The sequence below is a fragment of the Cervus elaphus genome, chromosome 5 (assembly GCF_910594005.1).
Source record: "Cervus elaphus chromosome 5, mCerEla1.1, whole genome shotgun sequence".
Taxonomy (NCBI): domain Eukaryota; kingdom Metazoa; phylum Chordata; class Mammalia; order Artiodactyla; family Cervidae; genus Cervus; species Cervus elaphus.
In genome coordinates this window covers 103,098,899-103,123,103 of record NC_057819.1, presented here as the reverse complement: position 1 = coordinate 103,123,103, position 24,205 = coordinate 103,098,899, and the positions used below count along the sequence as shown (strand labels likewise).

The 24,205-nt window shown below is 42.4% G+C and overlaps 1 protein-coding gene across 3 annotated transcripts in view; it reads right to left on the bottom strand.

Annotated features, from left to right (window-relative positions):
* The window catches only part of MAP2K4 (mitogen-activated protein kinase kinase 4), a 78,988-nt gene that overhangs the window by 33,996 nt on the left and 20,787 nt on the right, over positions 1–24,205 (bottom strand). For 2 of the 3 annotated variants that reach the window (XM_043903876.1, XM_043903878.1), the window contains one exon: positions 15,160–15,262. The exons of the other annotated variant lie outside the window; for it this stretch is intronic. In XM_043903876.1, the coding sequence (XP_043759811.1) occupies positions 15,160–15,262 (103 nt within the window). The remainder of the gene's footprint in view (positions 1–15,159; positions 15,263–24,205) is intronic. 3 annotated transcript variants of the gene reach the window in all.

The window sequence follows — 24,205 nt, the reverse complement described above, 5'->3', positions numbered from 1 at the left end:
ATTTCCACTTTTCACTTTCATGCATTGGAGAAGGAAATGGCAACCCACTCCAGTGTTCTTGCCTGGAGGATCCCAGGGACAGGAGAGCCTGATGGGCTGCCGTCTATGGGGTCACAGAGTCGGACACGACTGAAGTGACTTAGCAGCAGCAGCAGCAACGTGTCTAATAAAGCTGCCCATAGCTTTGTACACAGGAGGGTGGGCTTGTTTTTTTAAAGACACAGAATTGCACAGCCAAAGTGACCTGGGATGGCTGTAGCGCCACACCCCACCACCACGTCTATTACATACAGGGTTTTGCTGTGCAAATTCAGCAGCAGGACAAGCACCTGAATCCCTTCTTCCAACCGGATTACCCATTCCCCCCTGCAGCCTCACAGGCAGAAGAGAAATTTAAGGAAGGAAATCAATCATAATGGGAGAAAAGCACTATGAACAATTCCGTGTACACTCTTCGCATTTGCCTGTGCTATTACACAGTGACCTGCTTCCTGCTTTACAGATGTCGCTGAACGCACTGTTGACGTGAGTGCAACTACATGGGCCACGTGGCTGCATCTCACTGCCTGGGGAGTCTGTCTGCGCTGACCATGCAGGACCAGGGGCAGGAGCCCCCTGGGCCGGGCCCACAGCACCTTTTCCCTCAGGCCAACCTGAACGGTGGCTAGATCACTCTTTAAGAGGCGTTTTGATCTATTACTCTTAGAGTCGGATGTTCTTAGCTGTTCGGTAAACAACTGCTTCTTCTTTGGTTAGCCACCTGAGATAACATCCCCTTAACTACAGCTCTCTACATGGGTATTTGTTTTGTTGTTGCTGCTTCTGCTATGCTGTACTAAGTCACTTAGGCAGTGTCCAACTCTTTGCAACCCCATGGACTGTAGCCCTCCAGGGTCCTCTGTCCATGGGATTCTGCAGGCAAGAATACTGGACTGGACAGCCACGCCCTCCTCCAGGAGATCTTCCCGACTCAGGATCGAACCCTCATCTTTTACAACTCCTGCATCGGCAAGTGGGTTCTTTACCACAAGCACCACCTGGCAAGTCCACTGCTCCTGCTAAAAAATTCTTTTTCTGTTAACATCCCTATCAACCCTTTGTTCTATACTGCACATATTTCTCCAGGGTGCTGTTTACCTTCCGATTGTATTTAAGAAATTACATATGCAAAAAATGCAGTAATTGAGGCATTTTAGAATCAATCATTCCCACCACATTCTTTTGCCATCCTGCAGTATCATCTAAGTTCACTTTCACATGCAATATGGATTTCACTCCACCACTAGCACTGTCTTTTTTTTCTCATGAATCACCCTTTTCAGTAATTCTGTTGCCTATTTATCCAAATTTGTTCTTTCCTCAATAGTTTCCAATCCTTTTTAAGAAGTGCCATGATTTCTTCTACTTTATTACAAATACTAGTATCATCCACGTGAGACGTGATTTTGAATGCTATGCAATATCATATTCAGAGATGCTCTTTCTCAAAGCATCGAAGATATGATTCCCTAATTCCATACCTCTCCTCCCATCTCACAATGAGTATCTTATGAAACTTGTGTTCAGGGTACTATGGAGCATCAGGAGACAGACTGACAACTAAAAAAACAGACGATAAATGGAAAGGTCCTGAAGACCCTGGACAGCAGGCAGCAAAGGGCAGTGAGCACTGGGAGACAGGAAGTACACAAGCTGAGCCCTACAGCGCCCCAACCTGCTGCCAAGAGAAGACTGCACAGACTGCAACACAGGGAGGGCAGACTCAGGCAGACCCTCACGTGGAGGTGACGTGTCTGCGAGTCTGGGGAGACCGGTTCTCCAGGTAGTGTTGAACAAGAGAGCTGCACAGAACCCCAGAGACACGCAGGTGGGGGGGGGGGGGTAGTCCCTGGATCAGCACAAGCTTATGAGGAACCTATATAAGCCTGAGGAAAATGCTGCCCAAAAGCATTACAGGGAAGGATATCGAAGCTCATACAACAATCCCTGCCCACAAAGTAGAAAACTCCATATTCATGGGGGATTCAAGAAAGTACACAGGAAGGATCCGGTCTCACCTACCAAAGCTAAAGAGTGAGACCCAAAAGGATCCAAGTATTTCTGAGTAACTTAACCAAAGAAGAAAGCTCAAAAATACTAAGATATAAAAACACCATGCATTCCATATCTGGCACACAATATAAAATCAAGTATGCAAAGAAGCAAGATACTAGGAACCATCTCAAGGAGAAAAAGCAATCAACTCAAAGTGACCCAGAGATGACAGAGAGCCAAGAATGGGCAGATAAGGACAATGAAACAGTGCTTATGACTGCATTCCATGTGCTCAAGAAAAAGAATGGAGAGAAGAACCAAATCAAATGTCTAGATGTAAAAACCACAAGGGGGCAGGAGGAAACTTTGGGGATGATGAACATGTCTGCCTTCTTGCTTGTGGTGATGGCTTCATGGGCACATACAGCAAAACCTAGCAAACGTACACTGTACATACGTGCAGATTATTCTGTGTCAGTTAGCCCTTGATAAAACTGTTGAGAGGGAGAGAGACAGACTGGCTTCCCTGGACCCCACTCTGTGTGAAAGGGGTGTGCCTGTCACATGTCTACAGTTGGAAGCACGCAGACAGTCTGAGGCATCCAGGGCTCAGCGCATCACCAATCAGAGCACTGGCTGCTCCCAAGGCAAACGGACCACCCCGTCTCCTTGTTCTCCAGCACCGTGCTCTCCACTGACAGCAGCAAGTACAGACCACACCTCTCAGTCCATCTGCTGCTCCAATCCTTCCCTGCATCCACCTGCAACACATCTCAGAATGACCATGCTACCCAGCAGAACAGGTCAGCATCCATGTCTCCTCCTCCTCCCACCCTCCCCAGTTACTTTCTGTGGTTACCAAGAGGGGCCAGGACAGAAAAGGGAATGAAGATGCTCTCTGCATTTGAGACCAGGGGCTCAGGGGGGCCCCCTACCACGGGCAGTCTCTGCAGCAATGTAGGAAGAGAAACCCCGGGTACCTTTTTTCTTCATCCTGTTACTGTTATTAGTAATCAGACACAGCATTTAGCATTAAGTTGTCTTAATTGTCTATGTTTCATATTTTCACCTTTAGCAGGTGGCTGCTACTCACATATCATTTTGTACTACAAATATAAATTACTTTTACAAAATCAGAATTTTATTTTATTTTATTTTTTTTTTTACAAAATCAGAATTTTAGTTCCTCAAGCAAATATGAACCAAGAGTCTGAACCACTTTTCATTCCTAACCTATAGCTAATGTTTGACACTATTACTATGTGAACTGTCTTTTAAATACATAACTATAAAACTATATCCTCAAGCTTCTAATATTTTGGGGGAGCATTTATTCAAATAAGCCAGTGAAAAAAAGATTTTATAGAAATAAATTTTATTAGCAGACACATTTAGCATGTATTTTATATATCTACTGAAACCTAGTGTATTTTTGAACCTTGAAGTGTTAAATTGTTAGCCTGTGTAAACTATGATCAACCAGCTTAATCGCAACCTATGCTTTAAACCTTATCTCATTCTATTTCCTTATGTATACTCTAGGTGCCAATAGAAACATTAAAAGTTAAAGTCATTGTAGGTGGGTTTGAATTCTTCTCTAAAGCATACAATTCACCACGGGTGGCACTTAACACACAAAATATCTTGTTAAAGGAAGAAGAGAACTCCCATTTTACTGCTTCCTAACTTCTCAGTTTGGAATTCAAGATCCAGAGTCACAGACTAACAAAATCCCATTAGAAAGAAAATATGAATTTCATCTAGTCTCATCCTTCAGGAAACTGCCTGAGAGCCTGGAACGGGCTGAGCGTTCCTCCTCTGTACGCACATATGGTGAGACCAAGACACACCTAAATAGTAGGCTGGCTTGTATTGCTTATTCTTGGTGAACCCTAATTTGGATCCACTTCTAACCATCTTTGCCGAGTTCTGCTTAATTCTGTGATTATCTCCATTAGTCTGCACCAGGGGCCTGACTTTCAGGCGCACAGGTGAGGATGCAGGCACTAGGCAGGGGTCCCTGAGATCACAGAGCAAAGGGAGTTTTCTGTGCAGCTCCATCACTCCCACGAGAATCCCGTCTGCATTTGATTCTTCACTACGGGCAGTTATCACCGCTGAAACATTTCCAAGCAGACCCAAACACGCTGACTGAGGCTTCCAAAGGCTGCAGGGACAGAAATCCACCATCAGGACCATGGCTCATAAATGTGTTCAGAAGGCAGAGACATCACTGGCCTCACCTGCCCAAGCCAACAGTCTATACGCTCTCATGACAATACAGAGGCTCTCCAACCAGAGTCAAGCCTGCAACTAATGGCTCTGTTCACTCGCTCGTGTATGAAATTTACTTATTTTAAATCATGTACACACTTCCCATTGTCATAATCTAGTCTAATCTCTCAAAACGCTGGTTCTTATTTTGGTTCCAACCACCTCTCAATACATTTCCAGATTCACTCTGCTGTTACCTAGGGGGTGGGAGTTGAGGAGAGACGGATGGCGATGTTTAACAGCAGACGACTCTCATGGTTTCCCAGGAATGTTTTAGCACTTCTCCTGCGAATATTCCGGGACCACCTCCGCCCAGCTGCTTCTGTCTGCATCACAGAGACCGTGTGCTGTGACTGTAACTGCGCCTGTGTGTCCTGTCCTTGAAAAGTTAGTTTAACATCCTCGCCAGCAGGTCAACAAGTCTACTTCAGAGTATCTGCCTCGTAGGTTTCCCAAGGAAACTTGCCAGGAACTGGCTTTTCTTAACGCAGCACATGGTCCAAGAAGCCAAAGCTCAGCTCTCCAACACCACGTGCAGTGAGCTCAGTCACGGCCCCAACAGAAGACATGTCCCCCTGCAACCTCAGAAGGTGACCTTATCTTTACACGTGTAAGTAGGAAAATGGTCTCAAGAGAAGACTGTCCCGGAGTAGGGAGGACTCTAAACATAAGGATGAGTGTCCTTATAAGAGACGGAAAAGGAGAAAACAGAGACACACAGACAAGCACAGGGAGGTCTGGAAGGCAGCAACTAGAATTTTGCGACCAAAACCCGAGGGACGCTGGGAGCTCCCAGAGCTGGAAACAGGACTGGGGGGAGGGGGGGGCCCCCTCTGGAGCCTCCGGACGAGGCATAGCCCCATCAGCACTGAGACTTCAGATTTCAGCCTCCCAAACCTGAGAGGACACACTCCTGTTGCTTGAAGCCACCAAGTCTGTGGTAATGTGTTCCGGCAGCCCTAGGAATCCCACACGCCATCTGAATCACAAGTCACCAAGCTTCTTCTGTCAAGGGACAGACAATAAATACGTCAGGCTTTGCCATCTATACAAGTGTCTGCAGCAAATATATGACTACATGGGTATGGCTACATCCCAATTAAACTTGATTTTCAAAAACACAGCAGCAGGCCACACCTGGCCCATGGGCCGCAGTCTGCTGACTGCATAATCTAAATGACATCTAGTCGGCTAAATATCACTCATCATTTAAATGATCTGAGTCCTATCCATTCATTTATCACATTGCTTCTCTTTCAAATTTACAATTATGCTCTGGAGGAGAAGAAATTTCAATTATCTACCCAAATCCTACAGTTTTATTTCCAGGATTTAATCTTGAGATACACTTCCTGCTTTTTCTGGAAAAGCCTGCCCAGATGCCCCGGGAGAGACCCCTCTGTGGCTCTCCCTCTCTCCCTGCACAGGGCAGTGAGGGTACGAGGCCGCACATGCCACCTGGCCCGGGGGCCCTCACAGCGGCGGGGCCTCCAGCAGCAGTCGTTACCTCAGCAGTGGCCTCCTGCTTACACGGGAAAGTGTGACTCCCCGAGCCTGCCAAGGCCTGCTCGTTTTCCCCTGATAAATAAGTATCTTCTTGTGTCCAAAGCTACCTCTAGTAAGACCCCGTTATTATCTAATAGCTGGAAATGTGTTTTCTCCTCTTATTTCATTATCACGTTCTTCTACTTCATTTACTGTTATCCTGACTTCCTCCCAATGCTGTCAAACATTTCTTTCTTCCCAAATTATCCCTTCCACCGCCTTCCCAGAGCTTCCTTGACTTTAGCAGGCACACACTAAAATGCCTCAAGCTGTATCACTCTCTCCTTAGCATATAAATAGATATAACGCGTAAGCATCCTCAGACAGGAAAACAAACGGAACACATACCCTGCACCGCACTGCAACTGTTCTTCTGTGTCCATGCTCTTAGGATCTCTAGATGAACACTGCTTTATGCATCCTTCTGCAATGCAGCTCTGTTAATTCAGGAAATTTCCACAGTAAACGCAATCTGTCGGTTGCCATGGAAACTGCCTGCTTCCTGGCACTACTAACAAAATGAGTATCTTTGCTAAGATTCAAGATGAGGCAAAAGGAAAAGCTGAAAAAAGAAAGATTTCTAGAAGAATCGCTCAAACAATCCGAAGATAAACATTCAAATTCTGATATTCATATTCAATGAACAGAAAGTACTGATTGTACAAGTCTGCAGTATTTTGAAGTAGTAGTGATTTATGAAGTAGAAGTACTTTGTTTTTAGTCACAAAGGAAGAGAGTAATAGAGAAAATGCAACAGATGTTCACATTTACATCTTGCTGCGGGTCCCCTAAGAGCCGATCATTGTCGGCTGTACTTAAGGCTTATTACTGGAATGGCTTTCCTGGGGGCTCTGCTCCTTACAGGAAAGGTAGGAAGCACAAGTTTTTGTAAGATCCTTTCCCTATTTGGGCTCCAATCTCCACTGGCAGCTAATACCCCATCCCCCCAAGCAGGATAAGTTAAAAGTGTGCCTCAGGAGTCTCCGCCAGTAGAAATAGCCTTCCCAGTACCTTCAGAACACTGGGCCTGGCGGACCCCCCACCCCCACCCCGGAAACGATGCTCTGTTCTCAGATATGCTTCCTGCCTCTCAAGCGTCTTTCTGATCTCGGCCGGCCTGTTGCTCCTCCTGCATTCAAGCTCGAACGCCATGTTTCTTCAGGGCCCAGCCCTGGACCAACGGTCTCATCCACTACTGACAACTCCTCGCTTTTCACCCCCGCCCTGCGCCCTTTCCTCTCAGCACCACATCTGTAGTTTCAACACCAGAGTGTGTGTCGTGTTTACCTCCTTGGGATCTCCACTGGGAGCTTCTGCAGTCAGTCCACACTCAACACACCTGAAGCTGAACGCCCTCATCCCTGAAGCTCCAGAATCAACGGTCCCCATCTCAGCAACAGCCACTGAGCCTGTCATTCAAGCCAGAATTCTGGAAGTCACCATGAAACCTTTCCCCTCTTCACAACCCATGTTCGAATTATTACCAGTTTCATTAATGTTACCTCCCAAAATCTCTGGAATCTGTCCATTTCCCTGTACCTCCCTTGCCATCCACCTAACATCATGACCACCCGTTACATCTCAGCTACACCAGTGCAGTCTTACTGGGTCTCTCTAAGTCTGTTCTAGCCTCTCCCCAATACACTTCACTCAGCAGCCAGAATCATCACTGCAGAACACAAGTCAGATGCTGTCATTTGCCTGCCACAGCCTCCCACGCTGTGAGAGCAACAACAAAGTGTTAGTCGCTCAGTCGTGTCCAACTCTTTGTGACCCCTTGGGCTGTAGCCCGCCAGGCTCCTCTTGTCCATAACTTCCCACGTAAGAACACTGGAGTGGGTTACCGTTTCGTTCTCCCAGGGATCAAACGCGCGTCTCTTGCACTGCAGGCAGATTCTTTACCATATGAGCCACCAGGCATTTAGTGTAGTTAGTGGGAACACCAAACTAAACACCAAAATGAAATTCATTTTCAGGAGACAGGCAAATCAACAGCATTTATCATATTCGTTTCTTTAAATAAACATCCCAGAATTAACATCCAGTACCTCAGCCATAAACGTCCAGCTTAAGATGACACGAGTGACTCTGCAGGGTGGCGGGGAGCAGAGGACCGGCTCAGTCAGGCCTGGCAGCACGGCCCTCCGGGCACCACGGTGCCAGGGGCACCGCAGCCGAGCTGGAGAGGGGGCTGGGGACGAGATCAAAGCCCTCTGAACTGTGAGATGTACACAACAGAAGCTGGGAAAGACTACCTCACACAGTCACTGTTCACCAGAGTCAAAAGTGGGCAACACCAAAAGGCCCATCAATGGAGAATGGAAAACAAAGTGTTATATATACATATAATAAAATATCATTCAGCCTTCAGAGGGAAATTCTGACACATATCAGAACACAGATGGAGTGTAACATTATGTCAAGTGAAATAAGCCAGACACAAAAGAACAAGTACTGTATAACTCCACTCATATGAGGTATCTACAGTGATCAGATTCATAAAGACAGAGAATAAAATTAAAACGGTGACTATCAGAGACCAGAAAAAGAGGAATGGGGAGTTAGTGTTCAATGGACACAGAGTTACAGTTTGAGAAAATAAAAGAGTTCTGGAGATGAATGTAGTGATGGATACACAACAACATGAATGCACTTAATGCTACTAAACTGTACACTAAGAAATGGTTAGAATGGTCAATTTTATGTTATCCATATTTTGCTACAGTAAAAAAATAAAGTTTGCTGCAGTAAATCTAAGCCAGCCAAAAATAAGTAGATTACCCCACAGAATTTGACACATTTGGCATTTTTTAATTGGGGGTATCCTTGCCTGGAAAATTCCATGGACAGAGGGGCCTGGCAGGCTACAGTCCGTGGAGCTACAGAGGGGCATGGGCCTCCCAGGCGGCGCCAGTGGTAAAGAACCCACCTGCACACTGTTTACAACAGCCAGGACGTGGAAGCAACCTGGATGTCCATCAGCAGACAAATGGATAAGAAAAGCAATGGAATATTACTCAGCTATTAAAAAGAACACATTTGAATCCATTCTAGTGAGGTGGATGAAACTGGAGTCTATTCTACAGAGTGAAGTAAGTCAGAAAGAAAAACACCAATACAGTATATTAACGCATATACATGGAATTTAGAAAGATGGTAATGATGACCCTATATGTAAGACAGCAAAAGAGACACAGATGTAAAGAACAGACTTTTGGACTCTGTGGTAGAAGGCGAGGGGGGGATGATTTGAGAGGATAGCATTGAAACATGTATATTACCATATGTGAAACAGATGACCAGTCTAAGTTCGATTCATGAAACAGGGCACTCAAAGCCGGTGCACTGGGACAACCCAGAGGGATGGGGTGGGGAGAGAGGTGGGAGGGGGGTTCAGGATGGGGGGACTCATGTACACCTGTGGCTGATTCATGTCAATGTATGGCAAAAACCACCACAATATTGTAAAGTCATTAGCCTCCAATTAAAATAAGTAAAAGAAAAAGAAAAAAGAATGCACCTGCAATGCAGGCAATGAGGTTCAATCCCTGGGTCGGGAAGATCCCCTGGAGAAGGAAATGGCAACTCTCTCCAGTATTCCGGCCTGGGAAATCCCATGGACTAGAGAAGCCTGGTGGGCTACAGTCCTGGTGGGTCACAAAAAAAAGTCGGACACAACTTAGCAACTGAACATGCACTAATTTGTACCTATAAATATCTCTGCCATCATGTGAAAGAGCCCCACCATAGAAACGTACAGACTCCAAATGACTGTGATTACATTAAAAACTTCAGATGGAGAAAAACCCTTCTGTGCTCATGCTGACTGATGGTTTTCATACTTAGGAACTGGAAGAGATGTCCTGGGACTATTCTGGGGAACAAAGGTAGACAATACCACAGAACCTTCTCCCACCTCCACAAACAGCCTGTCAGGCTCATGCATAAGAATTTTACTTCAAGAAAGGAGCACGAAACTGGCTTGATTCCTATTCATTTTCTCTCCCCCGTTCCCTGCCATTCACCATATAAAATAATGTAAGTCCTTATCCCAATTCAGTGCCTGAACTGACACCAGAGGTGAGTGATACCCTGATGCTCACAGAGACCATCATCATGCTTAGGTAGAAACCAGGACTCCCATATTAATGAAAAGGTTAACCCAAGATAGTAAGTTGAGAACATAAAGAATAAGTTGAGAAGATAAAGCTTCCCACAATTTAACCAGGAATAAGAGCCTACGTCATTTATAATCACATTCTAAGATGTAGCTCTACTAAGGAGGCACAGCATGGAATTAATACTAGTGATTAACTGGTGACTTCAAAACTCCTTTTAAAACTACTTCCTAGATGTTCTAGGGCACAACTGAGCCTTTTTCTGTTCCAATGTAACAAAGATAAATGTGACCCTAGAGATCCTCTTGGTCTCAACAGATAAAGAGCCCCTTAAATTTACAACATATGGTTTCAAAATGTTTAGCTTAAACCCCCAAATGTATCTTTACTCATCATTATTTATTTCCAATGTTAGCTTTTGGGTTAGTGTTTCTTCTTTACAATCCTGATATGCTGTGAAGATAAAGGGCTGTATTTTAGAATCATGATGGTATGTGGTACGCTCCAAATGATTCAGCACACTGAGCGCACTCACAAGTCACTCAGATGTGCTGCGATGAAAGCACAGTACCCGCAGTGGAGTGCCTACTTCTGTTCCTGTCAAATTTTATATACAGAACATGACTTCAGCGTACGTCTGCCACATGTGTCACACCACCCTTGGGGTACCAGAAAGACGTACGGTGCTGAGTATGATCCAATCCTGATGGAAATGTAAAGAAAGACAGACACACATTTTTTTCCTTTCAGTTTTCTTTCTACTCTGTAATTTTACAGCTTAATCTTTCATTTAAAGAGCCAAAGGGCAAAATGTTATAGATTTGTTATATCTAGGTAGTAGGTATAAGAATCTCTACTATACCACTCATTTTTTTGTGTGTGTGTCGGAAATATTTCTAATTTTAACCAATGATAATTAAAAACCAAGGTTTCTTGTTCGGGTGGTCTTATTCTTTAAAGACACACATGAAAAGAATGACTTAAAAAAACAAAAGGAAATAAAGAAACAGAGATTTAGGCAAATTTCTGAATACCCTGAAGCACACCGAAATATGCAGACAAAGCAAAACTAACAAATTCCAAGAGAAGGGACTCTACAGTTTCAAAAACTTGTCAGCCAAGAGCAGTACAAAACCTTGTTTAGCTCCTGCTTCAAACTACTGGGGAAAAAAAAAAAGATGAAGTAATCACTTACTTGATATTAAAATGATAATATTATAATTGTGTTTTTTAAAAGGAGTCCTTATCTCTTAGAAACACATCCTGAAATATTTATAGATAGAATAACATGTCTGAGGTTTGGTTAAAACTAAGGAGGGCAGAGGAATAATAGTGGCCATATTAACTGCTAAAGCTGATTGATAAATACATAAAAATTCATCTACCACATTCCAGTTTTGGATATATTTACAGCTTCCCATAACAAGGAGTTAAAAAAAAAAAACTGAAATATAGAAAATTGCCACCCACAACACACAGGAAGAGAGGAGCACAGAGCAGAGACCAGAGGTAGGCAGTGCTCCCAGCACGGCCTTAGAAAGGAACCACGGCTGGGGAGGAAGAGGCCCAGAGACTCAAGATGAAAACTGATGAAAACTCTTTCTAGAAGAAAGGTTTATCCAGTATCTCCTGTCCCCCCACACTCAACCCATAATGAAAAGAGAACATGTCTCTAAGGAAAATAAACATACTATCTGGAAAAAACAAAGCCTCCTAGGGCAAATGTTGGCCTACTCAGTATCGCCTCTAGAATATTCCTGGCCTAACAACCAGTACTCAAACCATTCACAGAAATGTCAAGGCAACCTGCCAGCTGACCGTCTATGATCAGAGCTTCCAGTAAGTTTTCTAAGTTCCTCATCCTTAACTATCGATGGACAAGCAAGAATTACTAGACATGTGGCAGAAAGCTAACACGAAAGAGAAAGACAAGAGAAACAGTGCCCCCTGAGGAAACAGATTATCTGGAGAACAGAAGAGAATTTTTAAATTTCAGATTTTACATCCATAAATTAAGAATAAAATACCAAGAAAAAAGCCAGAATCAACTCTTAGACATAAAAGTCAATTGCCAAAAAAGAACATTCTAGAGAAGGGTCAGAAAATTTTTAAAAATCTCCTAGGATATAAAGCAAGAAAACAAAGATTAAAAAATAAAAAAATCAAACACTCGGGGAATTCAGAGATATGAATTCAGAATACAAATTCAGAAAAACGAAATAACACACATTTCAGGAGGAGAGAACAGGAGAAACATGAAAGAATCTTCAAAAGAAAAGCAGCAGCAACTTGGAAACAGGTAACATGAATCTTCAGACTAAAACCATTCATCCGGTACACAGCAGGGTGGCCCAAACCTAAGCATACTCTGATAAAACTGAAGAACACCAACAATAAAGACAAAGTGGAAAAGCGAGAGAGGAATAGGTCATCTCTAAGTAACATCTCCGCTGCAGTAAAATGGACCTAACATGGCTCCCTCAAATTTATCCTGCGCGGACACTCACCAGAATGCCCTTCTCCCGCTTTGCTCCACCTGAGCTCCTCCACGGGGCTTTCAACCCCAGTTCCAACCCTGGTCCTCGGGGACACTTCTCCACGTTGTTTATCTGAACTGCTCTTGCCCTTCCCGCACCACTCATTTGACATTTGATCTGTATCACCCCACGCCTTACTTCTTCAAGGGCTGCCTTCTTGAAATTTTATTTAAATTGCTATTTCTCAGAAAGTAAGGACACTGTCTTGTTTGTTGGTTTGTTTTTTAATCTTCCACAGAATCCTGCACCCAAACAACGCCAAAAAGGATCTGAAACTAGTGCCTGGGATGAATCTTAACTTCATAAGTTGCTTATGTTTCATCTAATCTTGCTCTAAGTTCATTTTTAAAGTTTTATATTTATATTTACAACTAAAGTTAAAAAAAAAAAAAACTGAATGCAAGGATATTTTAGGAGAAGGAAACATTTTGGCACAGAGGTGCTGCTATCTTCCCTCGGTGGGGAAGATTCCCTGGAGGAGGAAATGGCAACCTACTCCAGTATTCTTGCCTGAAAAATCCCAAGGAAAGAGGAGCCTGGTGGGCCACAGTCCATGGAGTCACAAAGAGTCACACACGACTGAGAAACTAAGCATCTTTTTCAAAGCCCCTACATACTGCAAGCAGTATTTTCTAATTGCAAACTTATCCTGAACAGTGATGAGCCGTGGATTTTGGTGCCTGAGATGACACAGGAGCCCCACGGAGGCGGGTGGGAGGTAGGAGATGTGCCAGTCCACTAAGCAGGGAAAAACTGTCCTTGACGAGTATCAATTTTAGTAGTTGCCTATTCCCCAAACAGACCAGTGCAATAACAAAACTCAACGGCAGGGTCTAAACCGTGTACATACCAGAACCAAATTCCAAAGATTCTACCACAAAGTAAAAATGTCTGCTACTGTCTCCTCTCTAACTTTTAACACCTGAGAAGAGACAAGAAAGAAACCCAGCTGGTTACAGGACTGCTATGAAGTAGTAGGTTTAAAAAACAGAAAGGGCCGAGGGGAAGGAGGGACCTGATTGACTTAAATTTTGGAAGAACGTTTACTTTCACACTGTTTACTGTTTAAAAAAAAAAATTTGTCCATGAATTCCCCTAGACATGAAGAAAGTCATGAGAGAAGAGAGTACAGATAAGTGAATGTTTTTCTAAGTTCTAAACGCAAATCAAGTTGTGTTTCTCTTTGTGCAAGGGGCTTTTTAAAAAAAAAAAAAGGAAAGAAAGATTTGTTAAGTTTGGTGATTACTACATATCTTTTCTTTCTCAGATGTCAAACATGCAATTCAGTTAGCAGCCAAGGTAACAGAAAAGGACTTTGTTCAGGAATTAGCTTTGTACTAGCTTTCACTAGAAATTCTAGGAAAAGAGGAAGGAGGTTCTTTTGAGAGTGTTTCCTTGCTGCTGGAGCTCGGACTAATTAAGCAATACTAAGAATTTCCTTCCTCAATATGTTTCAGAGAAGGTAAAAAGGTTGAGCTCTGACAAGACACCTCATTGCGAACAGCGAACAGTGGTCTAATAAAGTAGTCTAATAAAGCTGACAGACACCACACCCAGCCAAATGAACTGCTATCAGTTTTCATTTAAAATACCTTTCAATTCCCTTAAGGTGGCAGTTGCAAGCCTAAGAGCCTACACACACATATATTCCTTCCATCTAGACACTGATGCTTTAAAAATATTTTCAGCATCCCTTTGCAATATACTCTTCTACCAACGTGTAACTGTGCAAATATTGTGCATGCCAAATTTCAAAAGAAAACAGCAATAAACATGCCTCTTTGGGAAGAATAAACATATCTGTAGTCTAATAAAGTCTGAATGCAAATTGTTGAGGAATTATTACAAAGCTATAAAATAATGGATCTGACAGCTTTTTAAACTGTGTCTTCCACCACTTGCTTTATAGTTTTCAACAGTAGAAATGGGTGAAAATGTTTTCTTTTCTGGACATGAGTAGAAATGTAAATCTGTGGCTCTGACCCTTTATGTTCCTGCCAGGTTTGAGGAGAAGACATTATTATTTAACACATCACTTCACTTCGATTCAAAGGTTTCTGTAAAGTATTATTGTAATAAGATTGTTTTAAATTAACTAATATATTTCTACTACTTTTCAGTGACGTGCTATTACCATAATGTCATTTCTATTTTTCAGTTTTAAAGTATCACTAACACCTGCACACTGACATGTACAAACTCTTTCCATTTACCTTGACACGGAAATCTGACGGGCACTAGGTATATTCAGAATGGGAGTTAGCTTTGTCACCTAGTGAGTGGGGGTGATTTGTGCTCATCTCCAGGGGAGTGTTAAGTATTCTGAATACTACTCACAACTCAACTGGAAATCCAGGAGGAGGGGTATTAAACACTACTCTGTGTTCAATGAGAGAAATTAAAACAGTATAAATGTATCTGAATCTTCAGCTCTTTTCTTACCTTCAAGTAAAACTTTAGAAAGGAAAATTGTGTTTGCCTACTTCAGACTACAGGATCAACAGCTTTTGTAAGTCCAAATAGCAATATTTCAAATGGCCCATAAAATAAAACAAATACCAACCCCTCGACTTGCAAAAATTGATAAAATACAATAACTTTAAAACCTTTGCTTGAGTTGAGCCTTTTATGTGATTACCAGAAATACTCACATGTGTGGGTTTTGAACTCCTGCAGGATTGGGATTCAGAGTAAACCTTGCTGTAGATTTGAAAGGTGGATTTGCAAAATTCAACTTCAGTGCTTTGCGTTTACCTAAGAAATAACAAATAAAAAGTAAAAGTTTCAAGTACTATAAAACAGGTAGGATTCTGAGGGCATAAGAAATTCACACCAAGACGTAGGAAATTTTGCTTTAACATATATTAATATAATATTTTGAGAGGTGGCAAAGAATTTCTCAGAATTAAGAAAAAGTAAATAAAAATGATCCAAAGTTGTTACTAACCACAAATCACTCATTGTCTCCAAAAGAACAGAAAACAGTGCTCAGTGCTTTCAGTTCATATTGTTCAGAGGTGCTAAGGCTTTTGCATGTAAAAATACCGCTATAAAAATCATTCTCCTCGGCAGATATATTGAAAAATACTAAAATATCAGCACCTTTCCAGTGTTACATTTTAATTCTTTAGTTTAATAAAAATCATTTCCCCTCAAATGTAATATAAACAACTGAGTGAAGAATATAAAGCATTTCACAACCATGATGCTAAAAACATCATGGAACAGTCAATTTCAAGTTAATAACACAGGTAAGCCAAACCATCATTTCTCTGGGGCAATTTATTTGGCTTGGGAAGGGAGAAATTATCAATGTTTTATGTTATATTACTTTTTAAAAAGTCCTTTAAAAGCCAGAAAAATCAGAAAAGATAAAAATATATAATTATACACCTATAAGTATATTATAGGGTTTTAAAAACTTGTATATACACTTAAAAGTCCAATTATCCCAAAATAATCGTTGTCTATTGCAGACTATTTTCTACACAAAGATATTTTTTTTCCTCTACAATCAAAATCAGACCACAGTACTGATTTGCAACATGCTTTAGTCACAGATCCTATTTTTTTCTATGTCAATAAATCTTACAAAATTACTAGTGTAGGGGTTTACTATATGGAAATTTTGTAACAGAGTTGGGTTTTTCCACATTTTTAGTACATCTTGGTTGCATGTACATCCTAAAGATACATTTTCCAGCACTCATTTTTCACAGTGTATCATACACATATCTACCTATTCCAACAACATCTCTCCCATCCAAACCCCTTCCCGCCTCAGTGGATTCAGAAGAGTGGGCTCAACCCACTCGGCCCCGGGCTTTGAGGAACCTGGACCGAGAGCACCACGCTGGCGGGCAGGCCCCCAGGGCAGGACCACGGGCTCCTACGGGCTCCAGGGGCGGCTCTCAGGGACGCTCCTTGCCACAGGATAACAGTGGTTCCTAAGGAGCCCACTGTCAGAAATAAGCGGAGTACAATGTGAACTTTCCACACAAGTTGTCCTTTTGGGTGCCTTTTTAAAAAAAATAATTTTTAATTTGATCGCAAGTAGAGAAGGGATATTCAAACTATACATGCAAAAGGTATTAAAAAAGCAAACTCTATATTTACAAAAAAAAACTTTAAAAAATTAAATAAAGACTTGGAAAATTCTTGCAATATAAAATCAAAAACTAACTATATAAGGACATCACACAAATCAAGAAAAAAATACAAAAAATGGCAAGGGTATGAAAAGTTAAGCAGAACTGAGAAAAAAATTATGAAAGGTACTTAGTGACACCAAAAACAATTAAAACTTTTGTTCATGTGAAACTGGAAAAGTTCAGAGGTTTTATTTTTGTACACATACATTTATTCTTTTAATGATATATGGTGATCAGATGACCAGGTAAAAGAATCACTAGTAAAATACACTGTTGGTAGAAGAAAAACCGTTGGGAAGAGGTTCAGCAGCGAACAAGCAGCAGCTTTAAATGAGTAAGTTCTTTCATGCCCTGCAAACCTGTCTTTAAAGAAGGTTTAAAGGTGGAGGACCATTTGCAGGCACTGCTAGATTCTGAAATTGTTTGGGACTGCTTGCTCACTCCTCTCTGCCTTCAGTTTTCTCCCTTTTTGAATGAAAATCTCCCTAATGGTTATCCAATGCCTGACCTACCACTGTAATTTTTTTGGAAGCAGATAATTCATCATCTAGTTACCAGGTTCACAGACGGGAGAAGAAATTGGTGTCGTGATGGATCATACTTAAGAGTCTCACCCATACCTGACTGAGATGCTTCCAATGATGAGACTTGGGACTGGTGAGCTGATGATGTCTAGACAAGGTCTGGACTTGAGCTGATTTTGTAATGAGCCAAGACTTCTGGGAAATGTTGAGGCAGATGAATGTATTTTGCATGTAGGACAGATGTAATTACATAGGGACCAGAGGCATATGGTAGTGGGCAGAAAAGGTGGCCCCCAAAATACCAGAATCTAGGAATGCTACTTTATATGGCAAATTAAGAACCTTTGCGATCATAAATTTGAATTAGCTCAATGCTAACAAGCTCCCCAAATCAAAGGCTGAACACCACCTGTCATGTGTGTGTGTCTGAAACTGACTGGTACATCACCCATATTCTCTGCATGGTGAAAAAGTGCTAAAAGATTAAATGCTAAGGACAATAACAGAACACAGAATCATTGTGAAAACTATCCAAAGACAGACACTAAAACTGGTCCGCTCTGCAAAAGCCCAATTTGACAGAACAGTAGCTAACCTTTGCAGGCAAATAAAACATGTCACTATAATTAAAACTTACTCAAATTGCTCTTTTGAAAATAAATATTTCTATATAATACACACACACACACAGATTCCTTTTCACACTGCATTCACATTAAACAAAAATAAATTAGGGTCCTTAAAGGACATTTACTATATAAATGAACACTCACACAAGGAACAGAATGTGACTTACATAAATGAGATTTAAACACACTCTCTACTTCAGAAACATCTGCAGCTATCTTAAAAACAGTCCGAGTATATATTTTGATCTTTCACCAACAAAACACACTAAAGAATTCTATAAAAGTTCAAAGTATCTATAAGCAACAATGACTCAATATATTTTGATCTTTCACCAACAAAATACACTAAAGAATTCTATAAAAGTTCAAAGTATCTATAAGCAACAATGACTCAGAGTCTGAGATTGAGTTACATGACCTGTTCTCAGCAGTGCACCCTACATTTAAGAGGAGCTCATAAGGCAGTCTCAGTCTAGGGGAGGACAAGAACACCCCAGAAAGGCCAGCAAAGATGAGGTGGATGGTAAGGTACAAAGAGGCAGCTTCTACAATACTTTAAGGGCTATTTCTGAATCTCTGTAGGCATGAGCCTTTTTGTTTGCTTGTTTAAGCATCTCTTCCTCTATATTCATTCTCTAAGTAAGAACCTTTCTGATCTTTCTTGTCTTTACCTCTCTTTCTCAAGGGCCCCAAAAAACTAAACCCTAAAGGCAACCTGCCACCATGTATTCAGATATTTTGACAAAACTACAAACAGGATATTGGATCAATATGGATTTTTTTTCAATTGCCTGCAATAGGCAGAAAAGAATATAAGGATACTATAGATGGCTAGTGGAGATTTTTAGAAGCTAATAGGGATTAAAATAGCTTTACAAGTAATTTAAAGTCATTATCAAGAAAGACTATAAATTTGTGATTATAATCCTCCCTTTGGTAAGACTGTCACCAAATAATAAATTCCTAACCAATCAACAGAAATAAACAGACCCTCCCCTTGACCTGCAGTAGGACAGAAACAAGGCAGGTCAAACACCTTATTTATATGGAAGGAGTTTCCCACAGACAAGACTGTTTTGTATACCTGAAACCCAAGTTCGGTGCCTGATACAGAAAATATGCTCACATATTTACTGATCTGGGAATAAATCTGACAGGGACAGACCCAGACAACGAAAAGCATGGGTTAAATCAGCTGGAATCAGTTTCTGCTGTTTGCACCCAGGAACCCTGACTGATAAGGAAAACAGTATGTGTCCTCATCCAGTCATATTCCCATAGTGCTGCTGTGTCCTTCAGGGCAAGGCTGTCTGACTTTTTTCATGCCATAATTTATATGACAATGAGGACATCTGTTCAATGCAGGGAGAAAATGAGAACCACGGCTGGCCCCGAAGCTGGCCGAGGTGGTTCCGCAGCCTCAAGCCCTACTCAGCTGCTCCAAGGACCGAGAGGTCCACCTTTCTGCATCACCCTTGAAATTCTGGCTTCAAAGTTCTGCCTTAAGAGGATGCCAGTGACATTTACACAACCTTGCCAGTAACATCACTCTACAATTTATTCCTCACAATTCTCATGGGAGGTGCATTCCCAAGCATGGGATCTTCAAGAATATTCAGAACGGCGATTCTGAAGCAGGAGAACCTGTCCAAACATATCCATACTCACTGTGGCCCAGGAGTATCTTTTGCTCTAATTCTGACCACAGAACAACTCAGAATATTGAGGCTGAAAGGAAGCCATCTTTCAGCTTTCAGATCTCTGTGGTTTCTGCAGTAGACTGTTACAGAAATAGCCACCAATGAACCACAGCTCCGTGTCCGTGCCTCTCTGCAACGTGACTCTGATGCTCCTGCCATCACAGGGGGAATCTGTTTCCCTCCTCCTGAATCCAGGCAAGCCTGGGATTTGCCCTTGCCGGTTCCACTCTCACGCTCCTGCAGAGTTCCTGAGTCTAAACGGAAAGCAGGTCAGTCAAGCTTCCCGGACGATGAAGGGGCAATGGAGCGGGAGGCCTGAAGGCCCGGCCAGTCCAGCTGAGCTGAAGCAGCCCCAGCAGACCAAGGAGCTGAACGCAGACATGTGAGTAACAAACAGAATCATGAAGAATCGAACAGTTGCTGTTTTAAGCCACTACTCACATGCCAAAGGAGCTGGCAGAAATGGAAAGGTGATTGGATCAGCCTCTCTGGAGGAAGCCCCCTGACACCACAGGGGACTCCCCAGAACCAAGGCCGGGAGTAGGTGGGAGCCTTAACTACAACAGACAGAGCACTCCCATCATACCTCCAGGAATACTGGTGACTGATCTACAAGTATTCAGAGCAGCCAACAGGGGTAGGGGAAAAGAACTGCCTTAAATGCTCATTTCTCCCTTGGTTCTGAGTAACCTCATTTGCAAAACAGAAAGAATATCCAGAGTAATTTTTCAAGTTATCTGTAATCACCAGAAAACAGGAAAACAATTCCAACTATGCAACCTCAAACAGCTTCAGAAATGAGGAAATAAAGTGGCAGACAAAAGTTTACTTTCATCCCGTTTTCTGCCTCCATTACTGCTGTGACAAGTGCTCTCTCTTACATATCATGAACTCAAGAGAGTAAGAGAGGAAGGACATTGACTTGAAATCAGGAGAAATGGGCAACGTTGTCCATTCTAGGCTCGCAGTCCCAGGCATTCCAAGCATTAAATGAGCCACTATCAGCTAACATTACATTGCTTCCTCCTCCTCCAGACTTTAGTACATAAGGGTAAGCAACATCCAAAAATTAATAAGATCTCACTTAGAACTCTGAACTCTCATCAATAAAACAAAACACTCACTCACCCATGCACGTAAGCATTCTGGAAACTGGACTGCTGAGTTTAAGAAACCAACAGCCCCTTCATCACATTTTAACACTTCTGTGTGTAAGATGGATTTGGGGGAAGTCCAATGAAAGAAGTTATGTAGCCAGAGGTGCAGAAATGTTGCACTTATACGCAAGCCAGTCTGCCAGGCAGAGGGGACAAAAGGACAAAGCAGTGACCTACCCATAAAGACTACTGTCTTTGGCATCCTGCCAAAATTAAAAGAGACTGTGGTGGGAGGAAGTTAAAGGGTAGGAATAGGGAAGAAAAGCACTTTTGCTAGATATTAAGTGAGCACCAATGAAATACTGATGAAGATAAAAACAGGGGTATTTCTGTGGTCTAGTAATCCACACATCTGTAAAACCAAGATTACAAACTGTCCCTTACTTGTCGGAACTGCTGTGGTAAGGACTAACACAGGCCAGATGTCAATAACCAGCAAACAAATGTAACTTCTCCAACTAAACTGGCCAAATCCTGATTAGTCCAAACTCCGCAAAAATACCCAGGAAGCCAGCCAGTTCAGGAAGACCCTCCCGGGATCGCCAGTACAGCACAAATGTCCAGGCTCTACTGAAATTAACAGGACTTGAGAAGCCTGTCCATAGCACCATGCAGACAGAATCTTGGCTTTGGACCTCTACAGACCCAAGTTCTGCTGTGAGGACCCCGGTCACTGAGAGGCAAAGAGGGAAGTGCTCTGTCTGAACTGCAGAGCCTCAGTTAAAGCCACTACTTCTGCAACGGCACACTAGGAGAGAGTATGAGGGCCTTGCCAATCAGTGACAGCAAATATCCCCGTTAGAAAATACACAAACGGCATGAACGGGCCATTAACAAAAGAAGGGATACAAATAGATTAGAAATAAGCCGTTAACATGAAAAAATGTTAATGTTCTAGTCATCCAAAAAAATAAAATTCAGTTTTTGCCTTAAATACCACACATAAATAGAGAGCCCTAATATCAAAGTTCACAAAGGTACAATAAGCAGCGGTCCCCAGGGACTTTACCACAGCTGTACTTTCACAGCTGTGTGTAGTCAGATGGTGTCCCTTACCCACCTCAGTTCCAGCAAGGCAAAAACTACTTCTCATGTGCCTCAGTGGCCTAAGAATTACACCAGACACATAAACCCTCAACACTTCTTCAGTCAACAGATGAACACAGACAAACAAAAGAACAAACAATGCACTGCTGTGAATCAATATTAACTGGCCCGGTTTCTAGAGGGCAATACCTACAGAACACCTCAAAATGTCCTGATGGCTAAGCCAGTACCTCTATCCCTAAGAATCTGGGCTTTAGGAAGTTAAAGACTACACAAAAAAAGTTATCCAAAGCAGAGATATTTGTGTTCAGTTCAGTCGCTCAGTCACGTCCGACTCTTTGAGACCCCATGAATCACAGCACGCCAGGCCTCCCTGTCCATCACCAACTCCCGGAGTTTACTCAAACTCATGCCCATCGAGTCGGTGATGCCATCCAACCAGCTCATCCTCTGTCGTCCCCTCCTCCTCCTGCCCCCAATCCCTCCTAGCATCAGGGTCTTTTCCAGTGAGTCAACTCTTCGCATGAGGTGGCCAAGGTATTGGAGTTTCAGCTTCAGCATCAGTCCTTCCAATAAACACCCAGGACTGATCTCCTTTAGGATGGACTGGTTGGATCTCCTTGCAGTCCAAGGGACTCTCAAGAGTCTTCTCCAACACCACAGTTCTAAAGCATCAATTTTTCGGCACTCAGCTTTCCTCACAGTCCAACTCTCATATCCATACATGACCACTGGAACCGTAACCTTGACCAGACGGACCTTTGTTGGCAAAGTAATGTCTCTGCTTTTTAATATGCTATCTAGGTTAGTCATAACTTTCCTTCCAAGGAGTAAGCATCTTTTAATTTCATGGCTGCAGTCACCATCTGCAGTGATTTTGGAACCCCAAAAAATAAAGTCTGACACTGTTTCTACTATCTCCCCATCTATTTTCCATGAGATGATGGGACCAGATGACATGATCTTAGTTTTCTGAATGTTGAGCTTTAAGCCAACTTTTTCACTCTCCTCTTTCACTTTCATCAAGAGGCTTTTTAGTTCCTCTTCACTTTCTGCCATAAGGGTGGTGTCATCTGCATGAGGTTATTGATATTTCTCCTGGCAATCTTGATTCCAGCTTGTGCTTCTTCCAGCCCAGCGTTTCTCATGATGTACTCTGCATATAAGTTAAATAAGCAGGGTGACAATATACAGCCTTGACGTACTCCTTTTCCTATTTGGAGCCAGTCTGTTGTTCCATGTCCAGTTCTAACTGTTGCTTCCTGACCTGCATACAGGTTTCTCAAGAGGCAGGTCAGGTTAGATGAGTTATAAAAATTATGGCACACCCATATTGGTAATACCACACTACCACCAAGAAAACACACCATAAAAGACTACTAACATTAGAACTAACATTAATAGTTTAAAGGCTTATTTTTTCTTTTAATCAGACAACACATAATGTGTCTAATAAACTATCATTTTAGTAAAGCACATGTGCATTTAATTTATAATACACACTCTCCAGAACATCACTGGTAATTAATTCATAGTGCTAAAATCATCAGTGATTTTTAAATTTTTTTTTTTTTTTTGCTTTTCTCTTTTGGTTTTTCTACACTAAGGGTTTTTTTTTTTTTCTTTTCTATTTTAATTATAACATCCTTGCTCCTGACACCAGAACTTTCTAAAAGGGACCAATCTATTCTCTAAACCTAACCTTGCTGAGGCTGAGAGAACAAGTTTAAAAAAAACGGCCTTAAAAATACAAGTACGCAGACTTCCCTGGTGGTCCAATGATTGGGGATCAGCTAAATTAACAATATTTTAATCTCCAAGAAAAGAGGAAACGCTATCCAATGCAATCCCCTCCCTCCACAATGCCATGCTCCAGTGGCCGTGCAAGCACAGCCGCATGGGACCCTAACAGCGGGAATTCCAGCTACACACCTACCTTGAGAAGGTTCCAAATGGGTACGGAGTGGTGGCAGCCATGACCGTCAGCACACCTCTGCCCCAGTGTAGAGAGAGAGGCAGACGCGCTAAGAACTATGAGTCCTTCACGTGTCTCCAGCTTACTGAGCATCTCCTTTATGCTTTCGTCCTTCACGGTCCGGGTACAAAAGGCCTAAACTTATACTACTTCCCTCCAAAGAGAAGCTCGGAGGCCACACGCGCTAAGAACCCTGGTCAGGGAGGGGAACATTCACGGCACACCAGTCAGTAACGGTGCCCAGCACCTTGTCCAGGCACCAGAACACTTTAAACCCACGTAATCCCCCAAACTCAGCCAAATCCACAGGGCATTTTTGCTCTCAAGCCTCAAATGTGTGAAGATACCAACAGGGGCCCCATGGAGATAAGTGAGACATAAATGCCGTGTCAACTCCAACAAAACTTTCTACACTGATGGTCAGAGAGCTCCCTTCTCCTGAGATGGGCAGGCCTCCCCATCAAACCCCTCAGCATTTAATGAAACTCCTCCACAGTTTACCAAAGTCTGAAGT